Source organism: Ambystoma mexicanum, chromosome 13, assembly GCF_040938575.1.
Source record: "Ambystoma mexicanum isolate Mex_15411 chromosome 13, UKY_AmexF1_1, whole genome shotgun sequence".
Lineage (NCBI taxonomy): Eukaryota > Metazoa > Chordata > Amphibia > Caudata > Ambystomatidae > Ambystoma > Ambystoma mexicanum.
Window position 1 is genome coordinate 617,544,644 of NC_090938.1, and position 16,772 is coordinate 617,561,415.

The 16,772-nt window shown below is 47.1% G+C and overlaps 1 protein-coding gene across 1 annotated transcript in view; it reads left to right on the forward strand.

Annotated features, from left to right (window-relative positions):
- The window catches only part of NT5C3B (5'-nucleotidase, cytosolic IIIB), a 197,050-nt gene that overhangs the window by 101,012 nt on the left and 79,266 nt on the right, over window positions 1-16,772 (forward strand). The window contains exons 5-6 of the mRNA XM_069634503.1: window positions 9,472-9,557; window positions 10,923-11,012. Coding sequence (XP_069490604.1) covers window positions 9,472-9,557; window positions 10,923-11,012 — 176 coding nt within the window. The remainder of the gene's footprint in view (window positions 1-9,471; window positions 9,558-10,922; window positions 11,013-16,772) is intronic.

Below are 16,772 nucleotides of genomic sequence, written 5' to 3' on the forward strand. Positions count from 1 at the left end.
ACAGGTCTCAGTGAACCCCCAACCCCCCGCCACCTTTCGCTTTTCTCTTCTTAAAGAAAGCAGTAGCATGCTGATCCCCTTGCAGACAGACTCAGTTGGATCCCAGTACACATCCTCTCCTCATGTGGCCAGGGTATGCTAGCCCCGACCTGATCCTGACCCTAGGATTGGCTGTTTGAGGGAGGATCACATGAGGGGAGGTGACCCGGAGGATGGCAAGACATCAGGTAAGAAGTAGTGTCCCTGCCAATTGGGATACCCTAGACTCCCTTCCTATACCCTTAGGGGTAATCCCTTCCCTATTTGACTCCTGGCTTGTATATTTCCTACCACCCCCCCACCCCCCTAAAACGTACTGGGACGAGGAAGAATAGAAGTTACCTAAATGAAGATCCCTTTCCCACTACTGTGACGAGGAAGATCCCCGATGACTCACAAAGGAGTTATAAGATGAGTACCGTGATGAGGGAGTAGAATGGAGGAATGAGGATTACATGTAAGAACAACATACAGCACTCTAGTCTTTCCGTAAATCTTATTGGCCAGAGCCAGTATACAAGCAGGGAAAGACTCAGGAAGTATGAGAGAGGTCCTCCCTGCAGGATCCGTTTGTTGCAGAAGAAGGGGCCTTGACTGCTATTCTAGAGAAGTGAAGGGAGAACCCTTGCAGCCCAACAGCTGGTGAACTGCAGAGTTCTGGGAGAACCCCGGGAACCACTGTGGCCCCCAAAAAGGGGGTGATCCCCTGGGCACCAGCAATGTGTCAGAGAGAAGCGCTCCCTCACTGGGGAAATACACTGGAAAGCAGGAAGTTTAAAACTGTGGTCTCAGCAGCTGAGTCAAGGAAGGATTTGGGAAAGCTGCAGAAGCTTGAGGACATGGCGTTCCGACGCGGAATGCAACCGGCATAGCAAAGGAGAGTGTCAGACGCTGTAGCCTGCGTAGTGTGGGCCGATACCAATCAAAGGCGCTGGAGGCAAGGGCACCGATGAAGAGGCAGTACCCCAATGCGGAAAAGGACACAGACGAACAGAAAGGCCGCCAGCAAACAATGTAAAGCAACATAAACCATGCACAACAGGGAGAAGCACGGTGGAGACACTGTGGTTCGCGAGATGCTTGCCGAAGCAAACCACAGAGGAGAGAAGGAATGAAGACGCGCCAAGGACACTCGAAGCAAACGTTAAGACCGGGGATGTGAAATGGGTTGTTGAGTTGCGTGAACGAGTGTGCTGCTTCGTGAAAGTGGAGTGGAAGGAGTTTAACAAAACCTGTGATTCAGGGAATATATTTAAAAAACAAACTACGAACAAGTTATTAAAGCCATACCACAGGACTGAGGATGAGTTAAACGAGGAGTGTCTTGAAGGAGGGGTAGAACACCCGTACATAAAAGACCAAAGAAATAAAAATGTGAACTTTATGAATCAAGGTTTGTTAAGGCCGCAATATAACCGTATTGTTGCATCGATGAAAGGTGAAGATAAATGCTCATAAGTAAATATATGGAAAGTCCTGGCAGGAGAAATAGCCCAGGTGAAAGTAAATGCTTACAGCCAAATGTGAAAAAGACCTGGCAGAAAGGCATACCAAGTGAATAGACATATCGGGGAAAGGATTGTATAAGGCCCTGGCAGGGGAGCATACCAGGCCCGTGCAAGTATGTGTACAAATAATAAGATGCTCAAGCAGGGTGATTGCCCTTGGAGAGTGAACTGTCAGAAGAATCATACCTGTGAAATTCTTGCTGATGGTAAAGAGTCATAGGAGGAACCATGCCCTTAGGATTCTGAATTGTATATTGGAGATTAAGTGAAAGCTGGGCAAGGGAAATATTGTCCCCGAGAACTTTGAATATTGCCTATTTGGAACCTTTTTGTTGGAGTTGAATCTTTTGGATGGATTTTAACACTTTTCAAAAATCAAAAGACAAACCCCTTCATACATTAGTTAGAGTGTGAGGACCAGAACAGGATTACGGACACAGGACATATTTTGTTGGACGACTTTTTTTTTTTTTTTTTTTTTTTATAACACATTTTATTAGTTTAACAAGTGCATACAACATACAGGTGAGGTGAGCACAAGGCGATTATCTCAATAGTGCATACAGTCACTTTGCAGCAAAGGGGGTGGGGGGTTGGGGATGAGAGGCAATGGGACTCATTGATTGTCCATCCAGTCACCCCAGACTTTTTGGAATTTGCGAAGGCACCCTCTCGCTGTGTAGATTCGCCTCTCCAAGGAAGCGCACCTAGTGACTTCATTAGACCATCGAGTTAGGCTCAATGCGGCGTCGGACCCCCAATTCATCACAATCACTCTTTTGCCCACCCCCAGTGCAACTGCCATGAACAATTTTTCATACTTGGTGAAGTTCAACTCTCCCCATATCCCAAGCAGTATCAGTTTTGGATCTAGCGGTACTTGGGATCCCACCATCCGGAGATTATACGCGTACAGCCCTCCCAGAAAGTCCGCATCACAGTGCACTCCCAAATTAGGTGGAAGAAGGTTCCCTTTACATGCTTGCATCTAAGGCAAGACGCCACAGCCTCCCCCCTCCACTTAGCCAGCGTGGTGCAGGAATAGTAGGATCGGTGCAGTATCTGAAGTTGGATCAGGCGAAGTTTCGCATCTATGCCAATTTCCCAAGGCAACATCCGTGCCTCCACCCATTCCTCATGCGCCAGCACATCCACGTCCCTTTCCCATTTCCCTTTCAGTGTGGTAAGTTCTTGAGTTCCAAAAGAGTTAAGAGCCTGGTACAACGTAGAGGTAACCTTGGAGGGGATGCACTCCACAAGGACGTTGACTTCCAAAGGGGAATAAGGCGGGACCTCTCCCAAGTCTGAAAATTGAGCGTTCAGAGCATGTGTGAGTTGTATGTACCCAAAGTGCTCCCAATGCCTCAGACCGAAGTGCTCTTTAAGGCTGTCAAACTCAACCACGCATCCCCTTTGAATCACCTGATCCAGTGTGTGTATCCCACGCCTCTCCCAGTTCCCCAGGAGCCCCATCTTTTGAATTTCAGGGAGATGCAAATTGTACCATAGGGGTTGGGCCAGTGTAGGCCTAGAGCCCCAGCCGATGTGTTTGTGCTTCCTCCCATACATAACGAACATGCAGTGACATGCGTGGGATTTCAGCCAGTTCATCCCAGGGGGCGTAAAGGACCTGGAGGGGGTATCTTGGGTGCATAGCCGATAGCTCTCTATTGTTTAGGGTGGGGTTAAGTCTCCCCATGTAGCCAATCTTTTACCGCCTCTGTCTGTGCCGCTAGATAATATGTGCAAACACATGTTAGCCCTATCCCCCCCCCCCCTCCCAAATAGACCATTGCAGTGTTTTAAGAGCAATTCTGGGTTGTTTCCCCTTCCAAAGAAGAGCCCTTATGTCGGTCTATGGTTGTAAAGGTATCCAGGGGAATGGCAATGGGGCGCACTGTAGGACATACAACAGCCTCGGAAGTGATGTCATTTTAAATAGAGTGGCCCTGCCCATTAGAGACCGTGGTAAAGATTGCCTATGGGGAATGTCTATGGCAAGCCTGTCTAAGACAGGCTGCATGTTCAATTGGAGAAATTCCTCTAGCGAGGGGCTGATTTGTATACCCAGATATTTAAACCCACGGATGGAAACCGGGTATGGACAGGGATCGGGAATCGCATCCGCTCTGCCCTGAATCAGAAAGAACACTGTTTTTTGGGTATTAACCCTAAGGCCAGAGTATTGTTGGTATTCCGCAAGGATTTGAGCCACCACCGGGCATGAGGACGTTGGGTTACTAAGGTAAATCGGGAGATCAGCGTATAATGAAACCCGGTCTTCCCCACCCCCCGGGCCAGACCAATCCCGACCAATGTTTGTCCTCGCGAGCCTAATCGCCACTGGTTCTATTGCGAGTAGGAACAACAGGGGAGGGAAGGGACAACCCTGTCTGGTCCCGTGCCTCAGTGGAAATGCTTGAGACAGTCTACCATTCACCCTAACCCTTGCAACGGGAGATTTGTATAGAAGCTTGGCCCACGAGATGAAGCCATGTCTGAAATTAATTTGCTCTAAGATGTCCCACACAGTGTCCCATCCTACCAAATCAAATGCTTTCTCAAAATCAACCGCAAGCAGGGCTAGCGATTCTGGTATCTCATGGGCACCATCCAGAGCGAGCTGGAGCCGGCGCAAATTCATGCCGGTGGACTTATTGGGCATGAATCCGCACTCGTTGGGGTGGACCAGGGACTCTTATCACTCCTAGTAACCTGTTGGCTAGGGCCCGGGCCAAGATTTTAGCTTCCCCGTTTATAAGTGAGATGGGCCGATAGGAGGCACACCGCTCAGGAGGTCGACCCGGCTTAGGCAATAGCACTATGCAAGACTCCCTAAGGTCCGCCCAGGTCTCTGCACCGGAGGAACATGCAATGCATGTGTGGGATTAGTGAACCACCAATGCGCCTCCAAATCTCTACCGGAAACCCGTTGGGTCCCGGAGTTTTCCCTGTTTGGAGCTGCATAAGCGCAAATTGTACTTCGTCCTACGTCCGTTCATGGTCAAGAGATTCTTTCTTTTGCGTGGTGAGGCGTGGGAGTACAATCGTGTCTAGGAAGTTTGGATGACCTGTCTCGGGACTCCCACCTGGGGGAGAATAGAGGCGTTCATAGTAGGTGGTAAAGGCCTCCGCTATATCTGAGTCCTCCGTTACCCGCTCTCCATTTGGCAGTCGGATCATTTGGACATATCCTTTACGTTGTTCACGTCTCTCCAGCGAAGCTAATGTTTTCCCGGCCTTGGCTCCGGATCGACTAATTGGCGGTCCGAGCGTTGTCTAGGGCCAGGTTTCTTAAGGTTTCCTGTACTGTTTCCAGGGCCTCCTGCGAGGCCCCCGTACCTAGTTCTAAGAAATGAGCCTCCCGATCAGACACCCAACCCTCCGCTTCTGTGAGCTCCTGACTGTAGTTCCGGCGATGGGCGGTCAGCAAAGAGATGGCTTCTCCCCGTAGGACCGACTTGTATGCTTCCCAAGTCGTGATTGGACAATTCACTGAGCCCACGTTCAACTCAAAATATTCATTGGATTTGTTCATCAGCCCATCAACTATCTCTGGGAACCCCAAGCAATATGTATTCAGACGCCGGGCAATGTCCGGCTTCTGATGAGTACTCTTTAGGGTCACTAATAAGGGGGAATGGTCGGAGATACCCCGGGCCAGAAAGGTTGCAGATATAAGTCTGTGGGATGAGCTCTGAGGGATGAAAATATTGTCAATTCTGGACATAGTTTTATGCGCATGAGAATAGAATGAGAAACCCCGCTCGCTCGTGTGTAGGGTCCTCCAGGCGTCCAGTAGCCCCATGGAATCAACAAATCTGTGAAGTGCAGTCTGGCCCAATCGGTTTGTGGCCCCCCTGTGCGACCTGTCCGTGGCAACCTCCATTACATCATTGAAACCACCCCCCGCCCCCAGGGCCCACACATCCGCTCTTTCCTCCCACAATATTGATCGTAAGTCATGGAGAAGGGTCTCCGTGAGTGCATGGGGTGCGTATGCCGTGATAAGACCCCATCGATCTCCCCATAGATCACCCACCACGACCACGTATCGACCCCCAGGGTCAGCGCAGACCTTTTTTATCTGGAAGGGGATAGGCTTATGAAACACTTGAGAATCCTGCCAGGTATGACTGCGGATAATTGGACCTCCTGAAAAACCCACATTCGGTCCCACCAAATGAGTCTCTGTTAGGAAGGCCACGCCAGGGGAGTGTCTATTAAGGTATTGCAATATTAGTTTCCGTTTAAAGCTTGAGCCGAGGCCGTTCACATTCCATGACAGGAAGGACAGTGAACCAGCTTGCTGACCGTTAGTATACTGGATACAGTCACCCATTCAGGAGGATCCTTTGGACCATTTTTTCCCCCAGCCCCCCTTGCCCGGAGCCCCACCACCGCCCCTCTCATCCCCACCAGAAGAGTGCAGTTTATGAACTGAAACATTTCCTAGTATCCAAAACATCTGACCCCTCCCCCCCCCCGCAGGCGCAACTGGCCCCCTCAACACCCATTAGCTTAGAAACAAGCAATGAGCACCCCCTACCCTGCACTGCCTCCCCTCCCCCCCCCCAACCGGAAGCACCGGTCGCCCAAACGTACAACCGTGAACCATGAAAGCTTGTTCGGGGAGCTCCCCAAGGGGTTAGATCGCTGTTCTATCCAACCGTCCGGGGCTGCCCATTTGAATGTTTGTGACCCATGGGTTTGACGTCACCTGCTTGAGCTGGAGGAAAGGGCCAAGAGACCATTAAGCCATTTCTCCCTGAGCTGCCCTGCGCATCACGGGTCCACTTGGGCTACGGCGATTCTCATGTCTTTCCGTTTCCCCGGGTGAATTGTCTTTCGTGCTGTCCATACTTGGGATGGGCGTTTGCCCCCGGGATGGGGTGACAGCGCTGTTCTCCGTCTTGCTGCGCAATCCCTAGATCTTGGGGAGGACAGGACCTGAGTTTCGAGCCAGTCCCACGCTTCTTTCGGGTTGTAGAACACATGGACCGAGTTGCTATAGTACACCTTCAAAGTGGTCGGGAAAAAGAGTGCGTATTTGATGTTTAGTGCTGCCAATTTCCGCTTGATGGAATCATAGGACTGGCGGGCCTTTTGGACCTCCTGAGTGTAATCAGGAAAAAAGCCTATCCGATTCCCATTATATGTAATTGGGCCTTTTGAGCGGTCCATGTGAAGGTTTGTGTCTCGGTCACAGAAGTTCATCAGCTTGGCTATTACTGTTCGAGGTGGCGATTTGGGCACTGGTCTACCCGTGGGGACTCTATGTGCCCTTTCAATGGAGAAAAATTTGGATAGCTTTTGGGGGGCCATTAGATCAGCGAGCCATTCCTCCAAGAAGAGTTCCATAGACGGGCCCTCCTCCCGTTCGGGTAACCCGAGGATGCGGAGGTTGTTACGTCTGGAGCGGCCCTCACTGTCCTCGGCCCTGACCTCAAGGTTGGTGAGTTTTTTTCTCCACTTGTGCAAGACGTTCCTCCACCTTCTGGGCAACATCCTCGCATCGGAGATCCTGCGCTCTGTTTCCCCCCACACTGGACGACAGGTTCCGCAGGTCCTGGCGGAGTAGGGAGACCTCCGAGGACAGCCTGTCTATTTTCGTTTCAACGGACGTCCTGGACTCCCCAATGGCAGTCATTATGTCTGTGAGAGATAAAACCTGGCCCGTTTCACCAGATGGATTGCCTCTCCCCCCATGATCATTGGCAGCGGGAACCTTCGCCTGGACGGCCGTGGTATACTTGTCCATTTTATTCTGTGGCATGGTTTTGCGGAGCATGCGTCTTCCCATGCAGGGGAGGTGTCACCGACCCACGGGTCCAGGAGAGAGAAGCCAGAGTATCCCTCTGGGAAATGCCCCTGATCCAGAATCTTCGCAGGCGCTGTGCCGATAACAGTGGTGGGGGCTGGCTCTCTTACTGTCTTGGGCCCCTTTAAGTTCCTATGGGGAAGGAGGTCCACGGTCCTATGTGCCCACTTGGGTTCTTAAATGCTGTGGGCCTTCCCCTATCCGCAAGGTGGCCCACTGGTTATGCAGGCAATATGTCCAGGGCCCTGCCCATCCCAAATCCCAGATGTCTCCTTCTCTTGTACGCTATGGCTCCTTTATGGATCCCAAATGTCCATTTACTCGTCCAGCCAGAGTCCAGCCCTAAAGTTCTTGTCCGCCGGTGCAGGGGCCTCCCAGCCTCAACCTGCTCGATCCGCCGGCTTAGAAAAAGAGGCGGCCCGGACGCCAGCAGCCGTTCGGGGATCCGACCGGGTCCGCACCCCCATCCCGCCACACCTATGCGGGGAAATGGCGTCCGCGGGTCACCGTAGTCCAGGTCAGCAGCCCCGGGTCACTCCTCAATGCCGCTCCGCGGCCCCCAGGAGCAAGTTGGACCAAAGAGGGCAGCAGATCCTCTGCTTTGGACCCCCCGGTTGGGGCAGGATGCTCCGGGAGATCGCCCCTGCGTGCAAGCGCCTCACCTACTTCTGTAGTGGTCCAGATATCCCGCCCCGGACCCGTTCAGTCAGGACAGGCAGGAGCGACCGCCCAGATGCCGGCGAGGACCCCCGCGGCAGCCCACGCCTCGGTCCCGGCCCCAGAGAGCCCTGCCGACCGGCCGGGATCCGCTCAGGTCTCTCCACTCCCACCGAGCCTCCCTCCCACAGAGGAAGCCCGACAGGCCGAGGGTCTCGGAAGCCTGGGTCAGCGACCCCGGGCTCCACCGCGGCAATCCAGCTGTGCCCCTCCTTCTCCGATGCCACGCCACAGCCCACAAACACCGGCCAGGCCAGAAGGGATCGGCAGGGGCAGGGTCCACTTCGGCCGCACAGTCGCCCGCTGTTTGGGCCTCCTCTCAACGCTGCTGTTGCCACTCAGCTGCGCTCGTCTGGTGCTGCGGGGTTCCGTCGAGAGGGGTCCCTCTTGCGTTCACCGCCGCCCGACCAGGGGAGGCAATGCTGTCCCTCTCCAGCCGGCCCAGTTCGATTGGTGCCACCGCTCAGCTTCTCCCCCGCGCAGGGCCGCCGCGGCCGTTAGTTCTAGTTTCAGCCCTAAGGCAGCACCGATTTTCTCCCAAACTTCGTCAGGATGCCCTCAATCTTTGCTGCTTCAGCGGGATATCAACTTTGCTGGGTTATTTCGGAATGATGCAGGATATTTTCAGGATTATGGGAAGCCCAGGCGGAGCAGCAGAGAACTGCGTCTGCATCCGTCGGCTGCTCACAGCGCCCCCTTTGTTAGACATCTTGATTAAAGGACGGAGCTATTAGCTTTTAGTTGACATAGGGAAAAACCTCCTAGAATATGGATAGCGAGGCATTTTCGAGCCCCCTTTTGTTTCAATAAAAATGTATGGCTCAAACCATGAGTCCTCTGAATCCACGTCTCATTCTTGGCTCCTCACAGCACCCTCCCCTAAACCCCCTTAGCCAACCGGCTTAAATGGCAGACTGCCATAGATTGGCTGCCAGGTAATTGGAAATAGCCGGGTCCATTGCTGTTATCTAGAGGGCATGTGTGGACAATTTGTACATAACACATTTCAGAAGGGACAGTTTGCATCATGAAAAGGGTATTCGACCCGCCTAAAAAGTACTAAACTATGCCAGTGGCCCAGTGGATTCCGTGAGCCCTGCGAGAGGGCGCTTCTGAAAATTATGTATGCAAGGTGGCTGGCCAGAACATCACTTGCACTGGTGCACAGCCCCCTCAGAAATGGCCACTTCAATAAGATGACCTATATATTTAGTTAAATCTCGCAAATAAAAAAGCACATGCTGTCTATGTTCTTTTTACACTTGCATGATTTTCTGAAGATTTGGCCCGTTATATTCTGTTGGTGTGTGTGTGTGTGATATATTATCATAAGGTAACTATTTTAGGAATTCTATTAATTTGTTAATGTTTTCCCTTTTTTCTTAGTTAAAGGACTTGTGTAACACCTATTATCCTATTGAAATTGACCACACTCGCTCCATTGATGAGAAGTACCCACTGATGGTTGAATGGTAGGTGGTTGTCTGTATTTTCAGCACTAATCTACATTTCCTAGGTTGAGTATTCTGGTTTGAATCTGCACTAGTCTCCATTTCAGCAAATTAAAGGCGTGTCTTGAACATTCTTTTTGATCTCTCGAGCAGCTATCCTACAATATGCCATTGATCATGATGATCCTACAAGTGTAAGGGAAAGTCCTCACTCGAGCTTCATGCAACAGCAAGGCTGGGATAGTGGCCGTGTAGGGAGCCTGGGGTCTGCTGGATCTGGCAAGTACAGGCTGTTCAGAAGTGTGAGTGAGTGGTTTTACAAAGCGCGCACATGACTGAGCTGGTACTGGGCATCTTTTTGGGAGGATAACAGTCTGTACATGAGGTCAGTTGGATACATTTGAAAGTAGGAGTCTAAGACGTATCGAAACATTAGGTGGTTGTCTTGTAATCTACGATTCAAGATTGAGATCCAAAACTCAGGCCTTTGGACTCTGAAACATTCCTACCCTAGATTGACAGGGTTACTGGATAAAGTGTATTGCTTTGTGTGATATTGTTGTGCTGTCCTGACTTCGATTGGGTGTCGCCACAGTAATCTATGGACAGCCGAGAAGTGGTCTCTTTTGCTCTGTCTGTAAAGGTGTTGAACGATGTCGTTTTGTCAGGTAATCCAATGTATAACCTCTTTCAGTTTATTTTACATTTCAATGCAGTCCCTTTTGGCAAGACCTGGATTCTTTTCAGCTGGGTGAGCCCAAAACGGGCCTGCATTTTAAAGGTCTCAAGTGAATGATGTTCCAGAAGATCTGATCGCTCTACTAGACCTCATCAAACAAAATGACATTATGCAAATCGTATCGTATTGTAAAGATGCTCTATCTTTAAAGAGTGCTTTCTTTAATTGTTTGTTTTAGCTGCATAGCCTCATTAAGTTCTTTACCTTATGTTTAGGTATGATGGTTTTTCAGAAAAGGGTGGGATGAAAATATTCTTTTCTGAGGCGCTTCCTCTGCTCTCAGTAAAATAGCCTTTGTTTTTTAGATCGGGTTCAGTGGTTTCGTTTTTTTTTCTTGGAGTAGCAATAGGTTTTTAATGTACTATCTATTTGGTAAAGGCAATAAATGCAAAACATGCAACTATCCCGACAGACGTTGAATTATCTGGGTTTCCTCTGGTACGACCCTGCACTGCCCCGACACCTGGCAATCTTTTCCATGTATTGGGACTGGAAGAAGAATGTTGTTCTGCTGCAGTGCGATTACCAGAATCTGGCTTAAGGAAGTCTGTGACATTATTTCTTGTTTATGTGCCAGGATTTAATTGCAGAGTTATGCACAGTCTATATTTTTCCAAAAAGCTGATTGCCTGTGCTTTTTTGTTGAGGTGGACCAAAGCCCATGACCTCCTGTGCCAGCAGAACATCAGAAAAGACATGATTGCCCCCATAGTGAAAGACTCTGGTGCCATGCTCAGGTAAGGATTTGCATCTTCAGTCACTCTCCAGAATCTTCCCTCTTGTGGATTTGCTGTTGTGAATTTTTACTTTTGAGGCACCAACAGTGCAGCTGTCGGGCCTAATTTTGTGATCCAAACTCTTGTCTTCTTGCGCATGTGGGACACCTCTCAGCCATTGGATTCAGTGGGAAAATCACCAGCTCCCATGGAATCAAATAGGTGAGGGATCACATTTGTGAGGAGGCAGTGTACAGGTGGTGTTTGCACACTGTTACATTAAGTGGGCATTCCAAAAAGTTATTTTCACTGCAGTGAATTAATGTTTCTAATGCTTGTTAATCTGCTTAGAATCGCATGCTGTGCATATGTTCCGACATCCAGTGGTAACTGTGGAGTATTGCATCTTGTCTTTCGAGGATCGAAAGGGGACGTTGGCATAGGCGTGTCTGTAGCACTATCCCTAACGTGACGTGTAATGTACCCAAAATCCCTCATGCTTTGAAGTCCCTCAGATTGTTTTTTCTGCCCAGATTTCTGGTCACCCTAATGCAGAGCTCTTACATAGAGATAGCGTTCTTGTCATTATCATCGACTTTGTCGTTATTCCCGTTAAGTCACTTCGACTGTTGATTTGCACATGGTTTTAGGCATTCAAAGTTTATTACTAAGTATATGTGCATTATTTAAGTACTCTGTCAAATTACAGTGTTTTGGATATCGTGATAGTACCATCTCAGAATTTGACGAAGGGTTTGTGTTACTGGCAACCCTTCCTCAACATGTCAATAGGGCCAGAGGCCCAAGCAGTTCATGTACCCATGACCTGTTAGCCTGCTGCATTCTATAATGACACTACTGATTGCCATCTACGGAGCCTCACAGCCACAGAATCAAACTGTGTATTTTGTACAGATGTTGCAGATGGCACTGAACTGTAGTCTTGCTATAGCTGCAATTTGCACCTTAATTATGTATTTTCTGATTTAATACGTCCATTGGGTCTGGAGAGGCGTATTGCGCTATGCACCTTATTCCTACTTCCTGCACTTTAATCATCAGGTAAGAGGTGTTGTTTTGTGCTCCTAGGGTCTGTATTTATACTATATGTGCATTGCATTGTGCTTCTGATTCTAAAAATAATGAGGAGAGTAGGTCTGTTTTTAAGGATTGCACTATGCCACTTACTATATGGATCTGGTCTGATTTGGCCATGGTCGGGCTTTTCTAAACCGATTGATGACGTGCCATGTTTATTTGGACTGCGTCCTGCTCTGTCATGTGTATAGAGAGCTAGGGCGGTCCGTGTTTTACTATTAGGCATGTGACTACTACCCAGACCATAGGATTTTGTACTGTGCATCCCCATCGGGACATGGTGCGAAGACTCATGCCGGTCTGTATGCACATTTCGCTCTGGCGTTAAATGGACAGCTTCAATTTGTGAATTGTTCATGTATACTACCAGTTGGGAATTAGGTGAGTTTATATGCATTTATGTCACCTAGGTGTTTTAAATTTCTTAACGAATTTGGGTTCATGGTGGAACTGGGGTCTTTTAAAAAAAAAAAAAATGTGGTTTTTACTTGGATCATGTGAATAATTATTTAGATATGTATTGATGTATGCTGTTATTTGTTGGCATCTTGCACTTTATAGAGCTTTTTCTCATTGTTTTTCAATGTTAACAAATTGTGAAGTTGCCCGCCACTATTGACAAGCGGCACTACCATACCGTTGGTTTACATGAGTTTAAGTACTGGGACGTTCTTTATTTCTATGTGTGATCAAGCACCTTGTGTGGGTGCTAAACGCATAGCTTTCTTCGTTTTCGTGGATATGAGGACATTGTTCCTATTTAAATATTTTATTTTTATCTACCCTCATCGTTTGTCAGATATAATTCGAATTGGTAAACCATGCAATTTAACTACATTTTGCAGAAAGGTGTTTGCCAAACTGATTGTTGTGAACGCCCCTTCATAGGAATAAAATGTCCTGCCTCCGATAAATTGTCTACCACCACCAAAATGGATGTACAACCCTGATCTTTGGGCAATACAATCTAAAGAAATCATGTGCCACTGACGTGGTGGAACTGGTAAAGGGTTTAAATAACCTGCCGGTTTATTGTATTCTCCGTTGGCTTGTGCACAAACCTCACAGGTTCTCACAAAATTCATCACCGCTGTTCATACCTTCCCACCAAAAATGCCTTCGAATAACTTCAGGGTTTTTCGGTAACCAGGATGTCCTGCTAAATTAGTCTCATGACATTCTTTTAATGCCACTTCACTGATTTCCACACTAGGCAAATAAAGATGAGCATCTACCTTCGGCAAATCGTCCTGAATACTTCTGGTGGGATCCCCCCGGACCCATGCAATATTAGAAAACCTGGATTGCACATTCACACCATCACACAAGACAGACCTTATACTCTTTTTACTGCTATATTTGTAATACTCCCTCATTGCCTGCTTTAAACCACTCACGAATATATGCACCAATCAGTTAAAACTCTACATCTAGCCTATCAACATATTACACTTCCACACATAAACTGCCACTTAACAAACTTCTACAAATCTTTTGCATCTGCATTTCCCTTACTTACACCAAAAGATTATACATAGTGCGCCTATAAATGCACATATGCATTCTGCATTTAGAGAAGTGCATAGATAAAAGGGGCAGTACGGATGGGTGAGTGCTCATGGGAGCCCAGGAGTGAAGTGCCAAGGGATGTCAAGGTGGGAGGCCACTAGCTAACTGCTTAACCGTAACATCCCTTTAACAATGTTTTTTCTGTGATTTTTTTTTATAAGTGAAAATGTTTCATAGTGTTACATCACTGTATATAAGTTATTAGTAATTCCTCTTTCAACATATATGAAAAAACTTTAAACCTCCTTTAACAAACATATTTTTTGCAATGCATACTTATATGTGCCATTATTAGCAGTGCATGCTAGGGATGAAAGTTATTATTCAATTGCGTAGGGCATGAGGCTCGATCATGACCCCATCCCCACCAAACCACTCCTGTTATCCACTGAACCTACCCAGAATCCTTGTTCAGTATCCACTATTCCCTCATAATGTGACCAATGGCCAGTGTTTGTAGCTTGCATGGCCAGTCTCCATTATCTATGGCGCATGGCCTTTGGCCATGCCGCATACCCCAATAGGCAAATTCACGTAGATATTTGTCCTTACTTACAAATAATAAACTAATAACAAATAATAAACTAAACTAAACTAAACTAAACTTACCTAGGGCCTGGCCCACTGCACACAGCAGCAAAGTTATATCAATATTTTCTGTACTTGCATTACGACGCAAGACCAATTTGCAAAAGCATGCTTTCAGAATCAGAGTACACATTTGTGTTTGCTCAGGGCCGGCCGATTGCCCATGCAGTTATTTCACACATTTTTATACTTAACATTTTCACACTTTAAAAAAAATAAAACACGGAACAGATTTGCAAAACCATGCTTTCATGTCCTTGCTAATACTCCTGGCAAATGTTTGCTGCAATCCTGCCCAACACTTCGGGCTGTACCCACGGCCAGAATTTTTTTCCCATTCAAACCTTTCATGATTTCGAAAAACTTTACCACATAGTCAATCCCTGGTGGCCATGCCCCCTTTAACTTCTTTGCCAGTCACTTGTGGTCATGGCCAGTAGCAAGATTGTCCGGATCATGCCCATGATTCGAACAATCTGGCCACTGCCCATGGCCACATGCTATACCTCAGTCACCAAAGGTATATCACTATTTTTTGTACCTACGTTATGACACTTGTCCAAAAATAAAACACACACACATTTCCAAACCATACTTTCACATCCTTGCCAATGCTCCTTGCATGGGTTTGCTACAAATCCGTCCACGTTTTATTTTTTGAAAAGTGGCAAGATATACATACATAAAATAGTCATATAACTTAGCCTCCACTTGATCAAATCCATTTAGACTTTGCAGAAACATTCAAGGTTGGGTGTATAATCTTTCTAAAATCCTTTGTGCACATTCGTCAAACGGCAACAAAGTTATAAGCCATCTAAAAATATTGAGAGCCCCTCTAATTTTGCCCCCTCTTGACAAAATCCCACCAAATCTAGCAAAAACATTCAAATCTGGTTCTTAAATCTGCAAACTTGTGGGCACATTTGTAAACTGACACCAATTTTATAAGCATTTCAAATATTTTGGGACCACCCTCTAATTTTGTTCCCTCTTGCCAAAACAGCACTGAACTTTGTAAAACTGTCCAAACTCCAGTCTAGAATGACATCACTAAATTTCATGCAGTTTCATTCAGTGGCACCAAAGTTATAAGCCATCCAAAAACTGCTTTTCACCAACCCTGTAATTCAAAAATATGCATGGATGACCCTGAATATCTAAAATGTTTGCAAACATCACGGGATGCCCCCAACCTGAGATGTTCGCAGACTTTGTAGAAGAAATAGCGCCTGTTTTTGGGGCTTTTTATGGCCATATCCCATCCCATCCTCATCACCCCTCGCCTCCCCAGATATTGTTTCATTAGTTTGACAAGTGCAATGTTGTGTATCTAAGTTATAAGGTGCCCAAAAAGTGCTCTTCCTATGGGCTGAACAACAACCAGAACTACATGCCCGCTACCGCAGGCTGTGTCAAATATATGTTCCATGTGTTCTGTCGTTATCCTGCTCAAAACCAAATTTAAGAACATGCATACATCTAATTTTATTGACCATTTTACATAATTTAAAGTTCTAAGATTAAATAATCCCTGTTGCCAATGTTTGTCCAGGATCTCCAGTCATCTACGTGTTATCACATTCTGATGGTGGTCTGATCCCCATCTCAATCTATCATCACCCTGGTCTTTTCAGGACAGTTTCCTTCAATTGTACTTGCATCAAAGTTGTTCACACATTAGATCACATCATTCATTTATTTATTGTAAGTGGAGTTTATAATCCCTATACTTGTTATTTTACTGTTAATCTTGGTCCCTTTTTAAAAAGACAGTATTAAAAATAATGCTGCTTGTGCCAGAGTATCAGTTTTTAACAGCTCGCTTCTTGTGAGGCATCTCACAGGTGGTAAGATGTTCTTCACTTAATCGGGTATATAATTCTCACCTGTGGGCAATGTTTAAGCAGCAGCCAAATCAGTTTGCATCCACTGTCCCACAAATGGAGAGAGTCGTGTACCACAATATTGGACGTCTCACACATGTTTTTTGATTAGACACGTGTTTGGCAGACACTGCAATAACAGGCCCAGGATGTAACACCATTTGTTACTGTTGCCATTTTATGGCTAGGTAGAACCATTATGGCAGTGCTTAAATATGCCTAACCCGAGCCTAAACGAAAGCCAAAACTGTTGAATTTGCCAATGTGTGTTTAACTAGGCTGTATCACATTTATTTTGCACTAGGATATCATGCATTGGGCAAATGCTGGCATTTTGTGGGCAGCGCCATCACAGTGGTGTATTGATGAAATTATTTGGCGCCTTCTAGTGGGATTGCTGCTTTGATATAACTCTGTTGCACATTCAACAGATGATTAAAATGCTGACATGAATCGCCCTTTGGCTATCCTGGCCTCTTGGCATGAGTTCACTGGTTTTAGGATTCATCTATTGCATGCGACTATCTTATTATAGGGCAGCCTGTGCACACTCTCTGAGAACTTAATTGTAGCTCCCACCTCTCCCTAAATCACTTTCTCTGGCTTTGGTATGCTGTAAGTTACTCAAGGGTGCTAGGCG